The 18,803-nt window shown below is 47.3% G+C and overlaps 4 protein-coding genes across 4 annotated transcripts; 2 read left to right on the top strand and 2 right to left on the bottom strand.

The window, feature by feature from the left end:
- Window positions 1-174: 174 nt before the first annotated feature.
- Window positions 175-2,506, bottom strand: LOC133513923 (uncharacterized). The gene is made up of 4 exons (XM_061845013.1): window positions 2,286-2,506; window positions 2,113-2,213; window positions 1,357-1,474; window positions 175-408 (listed from the first exon to the last, which is right to left on the bottom strand). Exons 1-4 carry the CDS (start codon window positions 2,474-2,476, stop codon window positions 180-182), a joined length of 639 nt encoding a protein of 212 aa, XP_061700997.1. The 5' UTR covers window positions 2,477-2,506; the 3' UTR covers window positions 175-179.
- A 1,125-nt stretch (window positions 2,507-3,631) lies between these two features.
- On the top strand, window positions 3,632-5,318 carry tspan10 (tetraspanin 10). The gene is made up of 3 exons (XM_061846481.1): window positions 3,632-3,730; window positions 4,086-4,651; window positions 5,012-5,318. The coding sequence occupies exons 1-3, from the start codon at window positions 3,632-3,634 to the stop codon at window positions 5,316-5,318; spliced, it is 972 nt and encodes a 323-aa protein (XP_061702465.1).
- Window positions 5,319-8,447: 3,129 nt separating this feature from the next.
- Window positions 8,448-11,021, top strand: ccdc137 (coiled-coil domain containing 137). Its single transcript, XM_061846227.1, has 6 exons — window positions 8,448-8,623; window positions 8,917-9,065; window positions 9,175-9,400; window positions 9,618-9,700; window positions 10,165-10,244; window positions 10,327-11,021. The coding sequence occupies exons 1-6, from the start codon at window positions 8,556-8,558 to the stop codon at window positions 10,516-10,518; spliced, it is 798 nt and encodes a 265-aa protein (XP_061702211.1). The 5' UTR covers window positions 8,448-8,555; the 3' UTR covers window positions 10,519-11,021.
- Window positions 11,022-14,515: 3,494 nt separating this feature from the next.
- Window positions 14,516-16,897, bottom strand: LOC133514883 (G-protein coupled receptor family C group 5 member C-like). The gene is made up of 3 exons (XM_061846952.1): window positions 15,916-16,897; window positions 14,700-14,803; window positions 14,516-14,623 (listed from the first exon to the last, which is right to left on the bottom strand). Exons 1-3 carry the CDS (start codon window positions 16,895-16,897, stop codon window positions 14,516-14,518), a joined length of 1,194 nt encoding a protein of 397 aa, XP_061702936.1.
- Window positions 16,898-18,803: the final 1,906 nt, after the last annotated feature.

Genomic DNA, 18,803 nt, shown 5'->3' on the forward strand with positions numbered 1-18,803 from the left:
ACTGCCACAAGTGGGCTTAGGTGGGAACGCAGAAGGAGGAGCGCAATGAGTTGAATCGAAGAACCAAATGTTGATTGACAAAGTGTTCATTTGTTTACATTGTATTTAATTGTGTTACCACTGTACACTTTTATAAAGTGTAATATTATAGATGGCATCCGAGAAGGGAAGAAAAGCCCCTAGGGCCTGTGCGGCCCCCTTCCTCTCACTGCGATCGCCCTCAAAGGCCTCATCCGGGCTGACCTGAGACCAGCGGCCGGTCGGCCGCAAGGCGCCACGCCGCCGTCCTTGGCGCGGTCCACAAACGCTTCCACGCCGTCGAGCTTCGCCGTGAGGCCCGCCAGGTCGTCCTTGAGGGTGTCGAATCGTCCGTGGAGCTCGCGCAGAGCGTCGGACAGAGGACCGATCCTGCCGGTTACGATCGTTCGTTTTCGTTTAAAAGTGAGTGCCCAGAACAACAACGACAACAAAAACGTATAAAAAAAAAAAGTAACTCGGAGCAGACGAAGACGACGTGTTTGCCGGATTGCATAAAGGCATTACTCATGGCCGCTTTGATCAAATTCCAGTTTTCCTTCGATGAGCTCATCGCAAAGTAGAACCGGCTTGCCTTGACCAACTCTGGTCACACTGGTGAAGTTAAACGATTCTCTCGCGCCGGAAGATCATAATTTCTAATAAACAAATAAATCATGACAGTCATCGTGTTACAAATCAATACTAGAGATTGTGTAATTGATAAATATTTTCATGAATTGCATCTTTTCAGGCGGCACGGTGGCTCAGCTGGAAACTGTTGGCCTCGCAGTTCTGAGGTCCCGGGTCCCATCCCGGTCCCGCCTGTGTGGAGTTTGCATGCTCTCTAAGCGCCTGCGTGGGTTTCCTGCGGGTGGGCACTCCGGTTTCCTCCCACATCCCGAAAACATGCGACATTATTTGGTGACTCTAAATTGCCCCGAGGTGTGATTGTGAGTGCGGCTGTTTGTCTCGACGTGGCCTGCGATTGGCCGGCGACCAGTTCAGGGTGTACCCCGCCTCCTGGCCGTGACCCTCGTGAGGATAAGCAGCTAAGAAAATTGATGGATGGCTGTATCTTTCCATTTATTTATGTATTAAGTGTATTATTTAGACAGCGAGATCTTTTACATCACAGGTGTGTCAAACTTGTGTTCCGGGGACCAGTTCTGGCCCCTCTACAGCATTTTATGCGGCCTGCGATTGATTCTGATTCTTCTGATTTCAAAACTAGTGATCCATCAATTTTGTGTGTGTGTCTAATAATATCAGCCAATCACGCTGTAGAGATGTTCAATGGCAATTTTTATCAAGTGCCTGCTATCGGTATCGGTTAATTACCGGCTGTACTCGGGAAGGACGGACGCGTGGTCGTTGATGAGCAGCTCCTTCAGTTGAGATAAAATGGCAAACTTCCAGTTGTCCAGGATTTGGGTCAGGTTGGTGCAAGGCTTGGCGTCTGCAGTACACACGCCTGGTTATGCCAATGTTTGAAACGTGAAAAAATATACAAAATACAAAAAAACAAAGGAAGAAGGAAGGTAAGGAAGTGAAGAGACGGGTCCAAGCGGGATGGAACAGTTGGCGAAGGTGTCTGGTGTTCTATGTGACAGAAGAGTCTCCGCTAGGATGAAGGGTAAAGTTTATAAAACAGCGGTGAGGCCGCCGGCCACGATTGACGGATTAGAGACGGTGGACAGGAAGTAGAACCGGATGTGCCAGAAATGAAGATGTTGAGGTTCTCGCTTGGATCGGATTACAAACGAGCTCGTTAGAGGGACGGCCAAAGTTGGATGTTTTGGAGACGAGGTGAGAGAGACCAGACTTGGTTTGGACATGTCCAGAGGACAGAGAGTGAGGAAATTGGTAGGAGGGTGACGACGATGGAGCTACCAAGGAAGAGACAGTCGGAGGAAGGCCAAAGAAAAGGTTGATGGATGTGGCGAGAGAAGACGTGAGGACAGTCGCTGTGAGAGAGGAAGATTCACGAGATTAGATGGAAAAAGATGACAGGCTGTGGCGACCCCCAACCGGACAAGCCGAAAGAAAAAGAAGGAAGCTATAACCCTATGTATCAAAAAAATGATTGCTGCTGACCTTTTGGGTACCGGCCTGGTGTTTCCTGTTTCCATTGCTGGGACGGAACCGCCGGGATCACACAGAGGAGGAAGAGGACCCCGCAAATGTGCATTGTCTTCCTGTTTGGTACCAGGCAAGGGCAAAAGGATTGGTTTCAGCGGCAACTCCAAAACCGGCGGTTCTCCTCTTACCTTTCAGCTCTCCAACAACGCGAGTCAGCCCTCAGCCCCGCGCTCGACGGCGTCCGCCTCCGAGAAGCCACTCCCACGTCGGAGCCGACCCACGTTGCGCACAAACTGCCAAACTGGTGCGGTCCAGATGAAGCCACCGTGCGTGAGCTTTCCCGATTACGATCAGGCGGGCAAAGTTCCAGCCTGAGCATTCTTACGGTCGGCGGGAAGTCACGTTTACTGGCCTGCAATCTGATTATGTCAAGAAGCAACAAAAAAATAGATATACTTTACATACACACATATACGTGTATATTGATATATTGACTGTCGATGTTTGTTCTGTCGTCGCTAAATGGACCCGCAACAGCCGTCAGGATCTCTCCGATCAGTGTCGGCATTCCTGCCTGTCTTTGGCCTCCTTCCCGCTTTTTGTCACAAACCAAAAAAAAAAATGCTAGTTTTCTTTAATTGATTTGTCATTTTTCCAGTTTTCTGTTGGTTAAGGACGATTTTTGAAATTTGTGTTGCGCGGGGGTCGACCGACTTTTGCTGGTTTCCCATCAATGGGATACAAATGGACTCGTTTTTGATGTCACCTCACGAGTTCTCTATTGGGTTCAATTCGGGGAAGTGAGATGGCCACGAAACTCGAGTCCTGGATTTCCTTTCAGGTTCTAGTGTAGTGTCGAGATTGTAACATTTTATGGAGCAATTTTTAACACGTCACAACAATCAAACTAATGGTAACTACAGTATAACAAAGGGAAAATAGAAAAACAATAATTTGACCAAATATTTCTGATAATAAGAATAATAATACATGCATTTAGTTAATCAATGCGATGATCACAATGTTCCATATCTGTTGGTATATCACAAAATCCATACTGTACATATTTATTTAATTCATCAGAAATATGTAAAAGAGCTTTAATAAATAAATACAAACATACATACATACAAAATAAATAAATAAATGGATAGATAAATAAATAAATCTTTACTTTAAAAAAAAAACGTTAAAATGAAAATGATTGGAAAAAAAAAGTATGTAGAGTATTTGATTTATCTATAATTATAACAAAAATGGAATTGACCGTATTGATGGTTTCCTGTACATAAAAAATCATGAAAGAGCTGTAAAACATTTTTTCAGTCTCATGTTGTTGCCGTGACGTAATACACGCACACACACACACACAGTGTGCATAGTGTCTAATCCCCTCGCTGTGACTCTCACATGATGAACAAATCCCGTGCCTGACTGACCCCCCCCCCCCCCCCGTCAACCCCCCTCCCCGGCAAACCACTCCTCATATTTTATTTTTATGTTTTTTTTCTTTTTTCTTCTTTGTCTCCCAGCGATGGACGGAATCAGGAGCTACTTGGCGGAGAGGAGAGTCCGTTGGCCCTGGACGGGGAAGGAAGACGCGCCCAATGAGTCCAGCCCGCTGATACCAAAGGTAAAAGGTCAAACTGCCGTCGGGTTGTGGCTCAAAACTCAACTGTCGGGGATTTTGTTTGGATCCGCTAGTACGTACCCAGATTGAGTTCATTCGGAGGACGAAAATGTACCAGTTGCTCCATTGTTATATGGAACTAAGAGTAATCACACAGTATTTGAATGGACATTGTGCCCGTGAATAAACTGCTCATCAGTACGCCACTAATATTAGTCGTTCGTTGCATAGGATGAAGAATATGACGGCGGCGGCATCGTCGCCGCTCGTGTCCCGAGAAAATCCTCCCAAAACCTGTCCGCTGTATCTCAAGGAGCTCGTGCAATTGAGAACTCACCGGTGTCCCTTCTCGTTTAAGGGAGACGGGGGACCCAACGGAACCGCCGAGCTCCACCAAGCGGGCACGGGCGACGAACGAGAAGGCGGATTCAAAGAGCTCCGCCCCCGCCGTGGCTCTTCCTTGATCGACTACTTCCTCAAGTACCTCCTGGTTCTGAGCAACCTGACCTTCTCGGTCCTGGGCCTGCTCCTCCTGGCCTTGGGGCTGTGGGGCCTCATCAGCAAGGAGTCCTTCGCCCAGGAGAAACTCGGAAGCATCGGCACCGACCCGATGTTGCTGCTGGTGACTCTGGGCCTCGTGCTCGCCGCGCTCTGCCTGACGGGCTGCGTGGGCGCCTTGCGGGAAAACTCCTTCCTGCTGAAGCTGTTCTCCGGGATGCTGCTGGCGCTGATCGCGGCCCAGGTTTTGGCCGCCGTGCTGGTGTACACGTCGCAAGGAGAGATCGAAAACGTGCTGCGCTCGGGCATGTTGGCCGCCATGGCTCGCTACCGGGACGACCTGGATCTGAGATTCATCGTCGATGAGATCCAGTCTAATCTGCAGTGCTGTGGGGCGGATTCTTACCGGGATTGGGAGATGAACGTGTGAGTTGGCCAAAGCTTTCCTTCTACGTGACATACAAAGAGCATGAAGAGGTATCGCTTCACTGATACCTCCTTGACACCAACCATTACGTTCCAGTCCATCTTAGTTTGTTGTCGAAAGAGCACCAAAAGATGTGACTTGGTGAGGACGGGGTTCCGCAGAAAAGTGCGACTAAGTGAAATTGTGACTAGTGAGTTCACGCCTTTCGATAATTGCTCCACAATCAATCATCTGGAAGAAGGCTTATCCTCATGAGGGTCACAAAGAGGTGGGGTTGACCCCGTGGCTGGACAAAGTTCACACAGGACGCAAATGTAGTTTTTCGTGATTGGCACATTTCCTAATTTCTAATTCCACAGATACTACAACTGCTCTTCTCCAGGAGTTCTGGCCTGCGGGGTTCCGGCCACGTGTTGCGTGGACCCGCTGGACAACAGCACCGTGTGGAACTCTCAGTGCGGCCTGGGCGCCCAAGCGCTGGACCAGTTCAGCGCCCAGAGCGTGATCTTCCTCGGAGGCTGCCTGGGGAACATCCGGCGGTGGCTGGAGCAGCGCGAGGGCTCCATCGGGACCGTGGCGCTGGTCCTGCTGGGAGTCCAGATCCTGACTCTGGTTGTCACCACGCGACTCCAGCAGAGGATCCGCGGCCATAAAGTACACGAGTGACGGGACGGAAATGGGAATTGTGAGCTGATATTTGACTTTCTTGGCATTTGCGCACCCGTCAAGTGTGAAATCGTTTTGGGGCGAGCCGTCTTTTTCCATTCGGATTGTGGCCCTCTTACTCCTCCAACCGGCTATCCAGGAACGGATCCGCCGTTTGATTTTCCCACAAGTGAAGTGTACAGAAATTATTAAAATTATTTAGTCAGCACCTTTGTCTGACTTGAGGTTCGCGCGATGTCTCCGACCTTGCGCGGAAAGTCGACTTCCCCGTTTTGCCAGCTGTTTCGCATTTTCACTCATCTTTCACGACGCAGTATCGTGTTCTGCGACAAAATAAGTACTGAAACTACCGTCAGAAAGGGGATCCTGTTTATCGCTGTTAGTTTTGTCGCCTAATTGCTGGACTAATGCGCAAGAATCAAGGACAAGAAATTGCAAGGCCATAATAAATAAATTAACAATAATTCTAACAATCACCCTAAAAAGTTGGTTTCACCATTTTTTGTGTTCTTTCGTAATCAGGAGAATATGTATCAGTTTCACCCAAAACACTGATATCTGTCGTGTTTTGGCAAAATAAACATGGAGCAAAGAGCGACGCTGCGCCTTTACAAAGTATAAAACAAAAAAAAAAAAACAAGAGAGAGAAAAAGTTTGTGGTGGCAAAATGATGATCGTACGCGCAGCTACCAAACACGCCGTGAGCGCCGCTGACTCGAATTGAACGTCCGCAATTTGCTGTCACAAAAAGACGTCATTGCGTATGGTAAAGTAAATATGTGCCACCAGGGATTGAATTTGAAATGTAACGTTATCACATTTTCAATTGTTGTATTTCAGTGTAACTTTTCAACGTCAACAATTCGACTGGCTACGATTCGCCGTCTGAAATTCACCGTCTGTGCCACCAGGCAGGTCGGAACCGAACAGCCAGCCAATCGCACTTCCGCGACGTCACATATTAAGAAAGTGCAACTGGATTGGCTGGCTGTTGGGTTCCTCGCCAAGCGAGAAGGGTTAGGGTTAGGGTTAGGGTTAGAGTTCTGCTTCCTGTCCACCGTCACTAATCCGTCCATCATGGCCGGCCTCACCGCTGTTTTACAAACTTTCCCCTTCATCCTTGCGGAGACTCTTCTGTCACATCGAACACCAGACACCTTCCTCCAACTGTTCCATTTCTTCACTTCCTTTACCACGCTCACCATTGCTCTGTATTGTTGACCCCAAATATTTGAAGCCATCCACCCTCGCCATCTCTTCTCCCTGGAGCTTCACTCTTCAGACACATATATTCTGTCTTCCTTTGGCTAATCTTCATTCCTCTCCTTTCCAGTGCATCCCTCCATCTTTCTAATTGTTCCTCCGCCTGTTCCCTGCTTTCACTGCAGATCACGACATCATCTGCGAACATCATAGTCCAAGGGGATTCCAGTCTAAACCTCGTCTGTCAGCCTATCCATTACTGCCGCAAACAGGAAGGGGCTCAGCGCGGATCCCTGATGCAGTCCCACCTCCACCTTAAATTCTTCTGACACACCTGCTCCACATCTGACCGCTGTTCTGCTGCCCTCATACGTGTCCTGCACTATTCTAACATATTTCTCCGCCACACCGGACTCGCTCATGCAGTACCACACAGTTCCTCTCTTGGTACTCTGTCGTAGACTTTCTCTAGGTCTACAAAGATACAATGTGGGTCCTTCTGACCTTCTCTGTACTTTTCCACGAGCATCCTCAGGGCGAATAATCCATCTGTGGTATTCATAGCTTACTGTTGCTCGTAGATACTTCCTTCTGACCTGAGTCTAGCCTCCACTACTCTTTGGCATTATTACTCCTCGAGATTTTCCTCAGCTCTGAACATCCCCCTTGTTCTTAAAAATGGGGACCAGCACACTCCTCCTCCGTTCTTCTGGCATATTCTCTCCCGCTAGTCGGTCAAAAACTCCACAGCCACCTCTCCAAATTGCTTCCATGCCTCCACTGGTATATATTTTCAATTTTTATTATTTTCCCTTGAAAATGTACCAAGACCTTCCATTCCCAGGATCTCCTCTCCGAAGCCGAAGGACAAACCCAATCAGCGGAACGCAGCATGAGTGGACGCTTTGCGTTCCGGAAATTTGAGCCGAGACGAGCCGACCCTTTGACCCCTTCTCGGGCGGCTTGCTCTTGGACTCCCAGCTGTTCCTCGCTTTGAATTTAGCGGGGCCTCCGCTAGCTCGGTAGCTCGGGTCGGAGCTTTTCATCTGAACTTGGCTTCAGGTGCCATTGCGGCCAAATTCATACTGGACCTGCTGTGCGGGGAAACGGTGAGGTGAGTCACGATTGAAGTGATTGATCCTAAATGACTTACGCGTGTACTTCATAATTAAAGAGGGATTTGCGATGAGTCATAATCCACGTGCATACGACGCAGGCTGCAGGCTCAAGACGTTGCAAATGTGTTTGTCACATGTTGCACACACACAACACAACAATACTGAATCAGAAATTCTCGCCTTGTAATAACTTTTTTTAATTTTAGAGATGAAGTAACTGGACTGGTGTATAATATACCAGTTGCTATTAAAACACAAAGATAAAGGCACCGGCAAATCATTTATTGTGTACAAATCGGTGTGTTGAACCAAATATTTGTTTGACTATTTCATTTAGTGATAAAGTTTTCAGCACTGGATTTCAGATCGAACCCTTGGTATTTTTATTCCACATCACTTCTGTGAAAACCTTCCAATGTAATCAACACAATACTTAATAGTTGCATGCCATAACTTTCCATGAATTCTGACTTAAATTTCAATTTTTTTTTGGCGATTACAATATACAGTAGTGCACACAGAAAAAATATAAATATTGGGACATTGAGCTTTCAATGTCAAGCACATCATTCAACTTCATTTTTTTCCATTTTTTGTCCAACTATGTTGCCATCTCGTGGTCGTCGGTGGAACGGCATTTTCATTTTGTTCGCTTTTGGGACGAAACAAATCCATTTAGTTTGCCTACATTTTTTTCTAAATAAAATTTCTTACGATTATTTTGTCAGTAATATCACTTTAGGACGTAACAACCATCTAGAAAAGAATTTCGGGCGAGTAGCTTTTCCAAATTGTTCCTTTCGTGACGTCACAGTTGAAAGGTCAAACGCTACGGAAGTTGAATCCACGTGTAGTTGCCTTTTTTTTTTTGTTGTTGTTTAAGTTTAAATGTGCTTAATTAACGGCGTGCATCACAATGGGGAAGAATAAGAATCGTCAAAACGACTCCAGGGAGGTGGGTGACAAGACCGGACAGCCACCGAGGTAAAGTAAAGACGCTACGTTTAACTAGAGACAAATGTTAGCTTTAGTGGCTCGTATGCTAATAGCTGCGATCCACAGTAAACAATCCGTATTATATGCTTACCAAGTAATTTTTAGTCATCATATGAATTATGCGATCTACTTTGCACAGTGGGTTTTATTTAATTACTGTATTTATTTAGTTTATGTCGTTATTTTACCTATTTCGTGTCTCTCAAATGGACACCAGTCAACGAACGACGTTTTCTATTGACGATTTTACAATAAAACGCAATTCTGTCAATCAATGTCAGTGCGAAGAAGCAGAAACGGGATGGGAAAGCCCCAAAAGAACGCAAACAAGTTGACCACCTTGAGCACATCCCCTTCAAGCTGCAGGAGATCATGAAGAGCAAGGAGAGAATGCAAAGTGGCTCTTTGAAGGCAAAGAAATTCAAAGATGGTGAGTCAAAAATAAAACATTGCTCTTGAAGCACCTGTGTGCGTGTGTTTCTGCATCATTTTTCTGGTGGGCTTTTTTTTTTTTCGTTTGTTTTTTTTTTTTTTTCTAGGCACGCTCCTTCATCGAATGCCAGAGAAGTCCGAAGTCAAGGACATAATCGTGCCGCGTTTCAAACGAGGAAAGCGGGAGAGCGAGTCGCATTTTGTGCGCAGAATGGAGATGGAGTCCAACCACATCTTATTCCTTACTAACAACCAAGCTGAGAGGAAACCTGAGCTGGACGACGACGGCCAAGAGGAGCTTTCAGCCCAGGGAAAGTCGGAAAAAAAGAAAGAGTAAGAGAAGCCCACTTGGACTTCATATGCGTTGGCACCACTGATACTTACAAGCTCCACCACAAATGTTTTTTGTTTAATGTTTCTTTGTATTACAAGGCAAAAATCTCTGCATATGTGCAGAAAGAGTTCTCCATTTGCCATCGTGCGATCATGGATCTTGATAAAGATATGACATGAAACCTGTGTTTGTCTTCTCTTTTTTTTTTTGCCGCAGGTACGACAAACTGAGATTGAAGAAGCGACAGCAGAAAAAGTTGGACAGAGATGAAGCCCGGATGGAAAAGGAGATGTTGCAAGGTAACTTCAAATTCCAGATCAAGTCTTTGGCAAGTCCCCTTTTTTCCCCCTTCAATCCTCATGAGGGCAAACTGACATTCCAAGCAGTGATCCCACACCCTCCGAGAAAAAAAAAAAAAAATGGCTGACATTATTTCATTTGTCACTGTCAAGAATGTTGTGTGAAAGGGACAATTCACTTTTTAAATGACGTGTGTACAAATAGGGCAGTTGGATTGAAATCATCCATCAAGTCTGAATTTAAACCATCCTATTTCTGAAAATGTCTGTCAGCAAGCGATTGGGGAATTTGAGTGAATTTGCATGTCATAGTTTGGCTCATTGATTTAATAACCGTCCCCAGCCTGAGTTTGTCATTCTTCAAGTGTGACATGCACACTAGTCAGAGGTTCCACTTTTTTGCTGTCTTAAGCCAGTAAATTTTATTATTATTATTATTTTTTGGGGTTGTTTTTGCTCATTAGATCACATTCCCTTTGGCGAGGTCACATTGGCACCACCTTCACTGACCAGCAAACCCAAGAAAGCGCCCGCCAGACCTCAGGTAAAACAAAATTCTCCAGCAATCATTCCTGTCGAGTCCTAAGGCGTCCGGTGTGTCTCCGTCTGCCTCGCGTCCGCCGAAGGGCGCCAAGGAGCTCCTCCTCAACTCGCTCCTGGGCCACGCGCCGACGTCCGCGGCCAAGCCCTCCTTGGCCAGGCAGAGGATCGTGGAGGAGGAGCGGCAGCGGGCCGTGCTGGCCTACCGCCACCTGAAGAAACAGAAACAGCAGCGGCAGGAGGAGGCCAGGACTGTAAAACCAAAGGCCCGCCAGTGACGGCGCGCAAGGGCGAGAACTCTGACTTTTTTCAGGTAAAAGTGACGCGGCTGATGGTCTGGAAGAAGCCCCCGTTTTTATCCTGGGAAGAGACATTCAAATGCTGTTATCGTGACAAGAGGACAACCACGTCGTCCTGTCACATTTTCCAACAGTCAATTGTTGTTCTCGGTTCTAATTGTGGCCACGTATTTATTTGTTAGAATACACCGGGAGTCCTCGCTTTCCGACGCTATTGAGAAACGGCGTTCCCGATGGCGTACATTGAAGTAGCTGGCGTAGAAACGCCTCCGCATATGATAAGGTATTTACGCTGTAATTACAGTTGCCTTTTTATCCCTGTGGCTGAGGCTGGACAGTATCGCTGCGAGGCCACCTGATGGCAGCGTTTCAGGAAAAACAACCTTCTAGACAGTACCGACACCATAAAACAGTTTTTACCTTCGCTGAATGTCAAGAAAACCTCAATAACGGAGTAAAGTGTGTTTTTCTTGTTTTCCTGACGCAAATCGGCTGATGTCTTTTTGTCTTTTAGCATTTTAAAATCAATACACGCATTGGGTGCACAATGTAACGGTGGAACCCGCTTGTGACATCCAAGTTTACATCCATCCGTCTATTCATTGTCTTAGCTGCTTATCCTCACAAGGGTCACGGGGAGCGCTGGAGCCTATCCCAGCTGTCAACGGGCAGGAGGCGGGGTACACCCTGAACTGGTCGCCAGCCAATCGCAGGGCACATCGAGACAAACAGCCAGACTAACAATCACGCCTCGGGGCAATTTAGAGTATCCAAATAATGTTGCATGTTTTTGGCATGTGGGAGGAAACCGGAGTGCGCGGAGAAAACCCACGCAGGCACGAGGAGAACACGCAAACTCCACACAGGGGATCGAACCCGGGACCTCATAACTGTGAGGCCAACCCTTTCCAGCTGACCCCCCCCCCCCCAGTGCTCCCCCATCCAAATTTCAAAGGACGTAATTAGTTCTTTGCAAAAACTGGCTTCTTTATATTGTAAAATACTTGAAAGTAATTGTACTCCTTAATGCATCTAATAATTCACTCATTATTGTATAAAACATGTACAGTATATATGAAATGTTTATTTACAAGGCAGCACGGTGGATCAGCGGATAGAGGGTGACCCTCACAGTGTGGAGTTTGGTGTGATTGTGAGTGCGGCTGTTTGTCTCAATGTGCCCTGCGATTGGGTGGCGACCAGTTCAGGGTGTACCCCAGCCGCCTCCTGCACCTTGACAGCTGGGATAGGCTCCGGCACTCCCCGCGACCCTTGTGAGGATAAGCAGCAAAGAAAATTGATGAATGGATGTTTATTTACAATAAATTAATTGCTCTATTCAATTAGGTGAATAAAAATACCTGAAATGAATGTTTTAAATTGAGGGGAAGCAACACTTAATACAGGAATTTATCATGTTTAAAAAAAAAAAAGTGATTGTCTATTTACACCAAAGTCCAACATGAAAAAAATCATTTTCTTCCAAGAACCCCCACATGGGAAAACCTTAAAATACAGAAGCAAAGTAGGCACAAGTGTTCAACAAAAAGAAGGCAGACATTTTAGCCCTAAAAATTATATTTTAATGTTATTGTAATCCACCATAACATCAACAATGACAACACAAATATATGAGTGGGGGGGGGTATGTGCTCAAGTCCCGATTCAATTATACCGGTTCAAAATTGTACCGAAATAAAGGTATAGTCTGAATGCAAATACATTATACTCAAATGTTTAATACAACTGAACGACAGTTAACAAATGTACTGAACTGGATTTGAAAAATAGTTTAAGCCACGTAATTCATATTCAAAGTATCATTTCACGAGTGGGCCAGGACTGCGTTCATCGGAACACGTCAAAGTTTCCTGCATGAGGCTCGCGGCCAAGCGTGAACAAATCCCACCCGCCTCGTGTCGAAACGCTTATTAGCGTGCGGCCGGCATATTTGCATTTGTAATCCGTTTGGTTTAGCCTCCATTTTGCACGCACAAGGCCGCCTTTGTCGCCTTCGTTAAACTCGGCTACAAAGTGGACAAACGGCAGACGCGTCGTATTTTGTCAACTGGGGCGCAAACGACGATGGCCGTCGTAAGAGGAGCGCTGTCAGCTCCGAGTGTTTGATCAGCTCGCCGTCGCCGCGGTAACAAGACAACGCAGCTGTTAGTGAGGGCTCGTGCGACGCATCTGCTGAGGTCGTGAAAGTGGAGCTCGTGCACGTGCACATGACGGCTGGAGTGCCGGGCGGCTCAAGTGGGCCCGGAGGAAAGACGAGACAGATTTATTGTTCAAGTAGTAAAACGCAAATTAGCGACTTTGGCTGCGTTTCCGCGTGCGGCGTTCGCGGCGCTGCTCGTTTGTGTTTCTTTTGCATGTTTGCAATTGGAGCTTGAGAAATGCTTGAAAACCTGCCGTTGGTTTTGCATTGATGACGTCATTTCCAGTCTTGTTTCCTCATCTTAACCAAAATCCGGCTGCAAGAAGGAGATTCGTATTGCTCTTATTTAGTGAAAAATAGGATTTTAATTTAAAAAAAAAGAGGATAAGCAGAACGAAAGGTGAGTTATAATGAATCTATACCTTTTTATTTAAAAGAAAAAAACTTAAACCAAAAATAAAACCGATTGCTCATCTTTAAACAACCACACCGTCGTCTGTTTAGCTTAATGCTAACAAACAATGTGAACCCTCATTGATGAGCGGACAAATAGCAGTTGTGTTGTTGTCTTCTAAAGCTTTTAAGCAATCAGTATTTGAAGATAAATGGTGGAGCAAACCATGTAGACAAACCATAACGAAATGGGCATGTTCTTCATTCTTTGCAAAAAAAAAAAACAAAACATTACTGTAACAAGTCCGTTTTAAAGCAGTTATGTGCATCTGTGTGCATTTTACTGCCCCCATGTGGCAAAGGCAAAGCAGAAGAAGCACCAGAATGTCCATTCAATTCAAGCAAAAATGTGGCAATAGCTGTTTACATTCCATCCATCATTCCTGTATGTTTCTGTAAAGTGCAATATCATAGTGATGTTTTAAAACTCATACACTTTGTTGTTGTTGTGAAACAGATTGATCGCATTTCACTTGGGGAAGCGTCATTTGAGGCTCTGGTGGACTTTGAGCGATCGATTCCATTCAAATGCGTCGGGCATAAGTTGTTAAAGCTTTACACACCGTTCTTATTTTTACTCCACTGTGCGTGGCGTTTGTGGGAGTGAAGCACTTGCAACCCACTCGGCTTGTTGTGTAACCAACCCGCTGCTCCATTCAACCAAAAGAGCGCATTGTTGTACAACGACAACAACAAAAACAATAATAATGCCACTAAGGAGGCTGGAGGCCGTCTCATTAGCGGCAGAGATGACTCGGCTTTATCGCCAGATCGTCCTTTCCGTCGCCGGCGGAAAGTTCATCGAGCCGACGTATGCAAACGACGGCTCCCGGGATCGCGTCACGCCCCGCGCGACTTTGCCGCCGCCGATTGCCCTGCACGCGCTCGCCACAACGTTAGGTACGCCCGAACTGTCCCGATTTCACGGCAACGTGCAGGTGCGGCCAAATGATCTCCGGAGATGTGCGCCGGCAACTCTCGGAGGCTTTTAAAATGAAGACTTTTCGTGCAGGTATTCCGTAGTTTATTATTTCAAGGCACTACAGGATAATGAGATTAACCGTAATCCGACAAACAAAGGCCTGTTTCTGTCCACAAGTACATTTTATAACTAGAAATCCCCAACAAAATCATAACCTCAATAAATGTAACAATCCAAACTAATGAGAAATAACAACCAAGCAGAACACGTACAGTGGTCAGTCCCTGGTGCCCCCCCCCCCCCAAAAAAAAGAAACATTTCCAGTGGGATTTTATCTATTAAAAGTGAAAAAAATAGACACACAGAACCAGAGTAGCCATCACAATAAGGGAGTGAAAGCAGGGCAGGCCGCTCTGAAGTGCGAGCGTGCGATGTGGTTGCTAAGAGGCTAAGGAGCCCACCGAGAGATGCAATGAGCCGCCGCCGCCGCCGCCACCCGCGTTCAAAGACGAGGTCGAGGCGCGTCGCATCATGGCGTCCTGGTCCATCTGTGCCGGCACAGCCGAGCGGTCGATTTTGAAAGAACGAGGCGGGGATTTGAATTTTGGAACGGGGATCACTCACCTTGGTCAGACCCTTTGCGATCAGGGCGATTTCGGTGGGCTGGTAGACGCAACTTCGCAGTTGCCCGTTGTAAGCGGCGTACGGCGACACCGGCTTCGAAGGCTCTGATGACGAAAGGCGAAATGCGGCGTTACGGTTACGATGAAGCTGATCGTGGATGTGGCGTCTGAAGAGTATTTCAGGGCAAGAGCAGACCAGACCTTCTCCGCTAGGATGAAGGGCAAAGTCTATAAAACAGTGGTGAGGCCGCCGGCCATGATGGACGGATTAGAGACGGTGGACAGGAAGCGGAACTGGAGGTGGCAGAAATGAAGATGTTGAGGTTCTCGCTTGGATAGGATTAGAAGAGCCAAGGTTGGATGTTTGGGAGATGAGATTAGAGAGACCAGATTTAGAGGGTTTTGGAGAGATGTCCAGAGGCGAGAGAGTCTGAGGAAGTTGGTAGGAGGGAGCTGAAGATGGAGCTGTCAGGGAAAAGAGCGAGAGAGAGGAAGACCAAAGAAAAGGTTGATGGATGTTGTGAGGATAGTGGGTGTTGGAGAGGAAGATGCACGAGATGGGCCTAGATGGAAAAAGATGACACGTTGTGGTGACATCTAATCGGGACAACCCGAAAGAAAAAGAAGACGACCAGATTGGAACTGCCTTTGACATACTCCAAAACGCACCAAATGCGAAAGAAAAAAAATAAGTCAATGACGCCTAACGTCAGATCATTGTGGTCGTGGTTCTAACCCGTGGCCAAAAATATACTCAACGTTCCAAGTACTTTACCATGAAAAAGTGGGGATGGGCAAGAAACAATAAAAGGTATTGGTACCAGGCCAATACGTTATGATGACCTTATTTCAAGGTATCAGATACTAATGAAGGTTGCTGATATGACCCAGCAACACATGAGCTAAAACATCTGGTATTGAATCAGTTTTCCTCGTAGTTGGAGCGACATTGCGGCAGTTTGACGTACCGGCGAATCATTTGTTCATTTGCTTCAGTGAGAATCAAACGTCTTCCCTTCACAATTCTACATTCCTATTAAAACGATTCTCCAGATTCAAGATATTGTATTGATGTTCCATAATAAGTTTGGGAATTTACCAAACGGAAGGTTTCCAATTTTTTAAATTCCCACAATTTGGCAAGGCTCCCCCCCAAAGATGAACGAACGATTGGGCGGTGTCTCCAAAGTAGCACGAAGTTCAGGCGGTCCCGTTACCTGTCGGAGGCTCCTCCGTGGTGAAGGCTTTGTTTTCCAGGTACACCATCTGGTGGGGGGGCTCCGGCTCCTTGCGAACGTTGTCGTACGCCAAGCTCCGGGGCGGGTAGATGCGGTCGTCGTCGCGGGGAAGCTCCAGGTCCGGGTCCTCGCGCTGCGTCAGTAAGCAGATCTCCGGCACGGCGTAGAGGAGAAGGAACACCCAAGCGTTGGAGACCACGGCCACGGCCAGGGTGGGGTCGTCCCAGCCGGCGTCTCCCACCGCTCGGTTCCCCCCGATGTACATGGCGATCCAAGCCGCCCAGATGGCCGCGGTGAGGAGGCCCGTGACCAGGACAAACGCTCCGTCCCGGCGCCACCGCCGGTCCTTGCGCGTCAGCGAGGGCACGGCCGTCAGCACGGCGGCGAGCAGCAGGATCATCACGTAGATCAGCGCCATGACGAAGTCCCGGTTGGCGAAGCCGCAAGAGGGCTCAGAAGCGTCCGGACCGACCGGCGGATTGCGGACCGCCGTGATGAGGAGCCACTCTGTGTTGATGATGACCTCCACCAACCAGAGCGCGAGCGCTCCCAGGCACAACGTCCGGCTCCTGGGCCCGCGGCCCCGCCGCTGCGACAGGACCAGCCACAGCCCGTGCATCAGCAGGCACGCCAGGCATCCCGCGAACAGGACGCCGAAGAGGAACCGACGCGCCGCGCAGCTGGCCGAGTCGCGCCCCACGATGAAGGCGAAGGCCAGACCGAAGAGTCCCAGGGTGAAAACCAAAACTCCGGCCTCCAGGGCCACCGTGGCTTTCCTCGTCTCGTCCATCACCAAGGGCAGGCGGGCCATGAGGATGACGAAGACGACGAAGGAGGTCACCGCGCCCGCGGCGGCCACCGCCTCCACCGCCACCCCCCACGCCGCCGTCAGGTCGCACAGGTTGTAGTACATGGAGCCGATACTGGACCCGCATCCTTTGGGCGGACCTGCAAACGCCATCGCTTCCTTGCGGGTAAGACGCTGCAAGCGCAAACATCAACACTGCGAGTTAAGTGTCCACTGGACAACCACGGGTCGGAGGTCAGGGCCAACCAGACAAACCGAAATTGCAATATTTCTTCCCTGAAATTGTATTTATTTATTCCTATCCTCTTCGTTTCGCTGCGTTTCTGTTGACTGCACTAACCCTTTCGTAGTCATGATGTGTCTCAATAACCGCAATGTGCCGTTCGTGGGTGGTATTAAGTCGAAGAAATTCCCACTAGAGGCCCAAGTACCGAATGGACGACACTATAATCAACAACTACAAGGCGGTTCTCAGTCTCTGACATTTGAAGGTCTTCAGTGACTTTGCAAATCGTCGTCTCTTCTTTGAGCTCGCTTGGAGAGGCGTTTCGGTCGACGTCAATCATTTTGTTCATTATTCCGCTTGTGATGCTAGTTCCCTAAATAGCAAGTTTAATCATGAATATGACTCAAAATACATCACTTGACCGTATTTGCGTTCATAGGCACACTTGTTTTTCCTCAGGAAAGACGAAAACACAAATCTACGGAAGTGTATTGCTGCCACACACCTCCCCAAAAAAGTCGCTATCACGTTATAACATTATATGTTTCCCGTTACAATGTGGATATTTCATGTTATAATTTGGTTAATTACATGTTATGACGCAAGTCATTTCATATTATAACATAATTCATGACACATTATAACATGAAACACGTCACAGTAAAAGCTAATAAGTTGTACGTTATAACCCGAAAAGTTGACGTCAACTTGTTGCGACCCTGTGGTCACTCACATCCTTCCAAGGTGGCAACACGAAGACGCACCTTGAAGTGGACTCTCCTTGAGTGTTGCGCAAAACGTGGATTTGGCGAGCTTTTTACTGCGTCGCGGTGTACCCGGCGATTGCCTCTTAAGCATGGAGCAAGAACATGTAAGTGAATCATTTCATGAAATTTATTTTTTTAGTATTTTCTACATCATAATGTGAAAGGGATCACGTTATAACCTAGAGCATATCATGTTGTCACATGAAAGTTTCACACTATAATATGAAATGAATTCCATTGTACCGTGAAACTTTTCACGTTATAACATGAAATGATTCACATTATAACGTGAAAAACATGTTACAAGGTGAAAAATCCACATTATAATGTGAAACGTATCACGTTATAATGTGATAGCAACTTTTTTTTGTGGGTGTGGCAGCAATACCCTTCCATACAAATCCACATCCTGCGCAACATATTTCTCGTTTGTTTCCGTTGTTAATTTCAAACAACGTTCATGCAGAATAATGAATACACGTATAGTCGTGAAAAAAAAATGGACAGCGAGAGACTTTCGGCACCCTACCTGCACGATCCCGGTCGACTCTTTTTTTCAAGCTTTCGTCGTGAGCTCCTCAGGCAGCTGATCCCACCAATTTTCTTGTTCACTGAGCGAGTCTCCCGGCGGAATCCCGCATCGGTCCCCCCCGGTCCGCCCACTCCTTCCCAGCGGCCACGGAACCAAGGTGTCACGGGCCGACCGGCGGGCCCGAGCCAGTCGAATCGCTTCCGAACGGATCCGACCTCCGCTTCGTTGTGGGCGCCTTTGCATATTCGGCCAGATTAGGGCTCGGCCCTCCCATTTGTTGCGCCGGCGGGCGGCTTGACGGGTCCAAAACAAAGAGGCCCACCCGCCTCCTCTCGAGTGGGTCACAAATTTTGCTTTGTTTCCGCGACGCTGATTAACGGCCTTTTATTCCGAGCCCGATGAGATCGCTTTTGGGATGAGAGGAAGAGAAAGAGCTCAGCTGAGGCACATCCGCAAACCTCATCAGTGCAAATCTTGTCATCATAATAATCATCATAAGAAGGAGAAGAAGAATCTTTCAAATTGTTTTATACA

Source organism: Syngnathoides biaculeatus, chromosome 16 (assembly GCF_019802595.1).
Source record: "Syngnathoides biaculeatus isolate LvHL_M chromosome 16, ASM1980259v1, whole genome shotgun sequence".
Classification (NCBI taxonomy): Eukaryota; Metazoa; Chordata; class Actinopteri; order Syngnathiformes; family Syngnathidae; genus Syngnathoides; species Syngnathoides biaculeatus.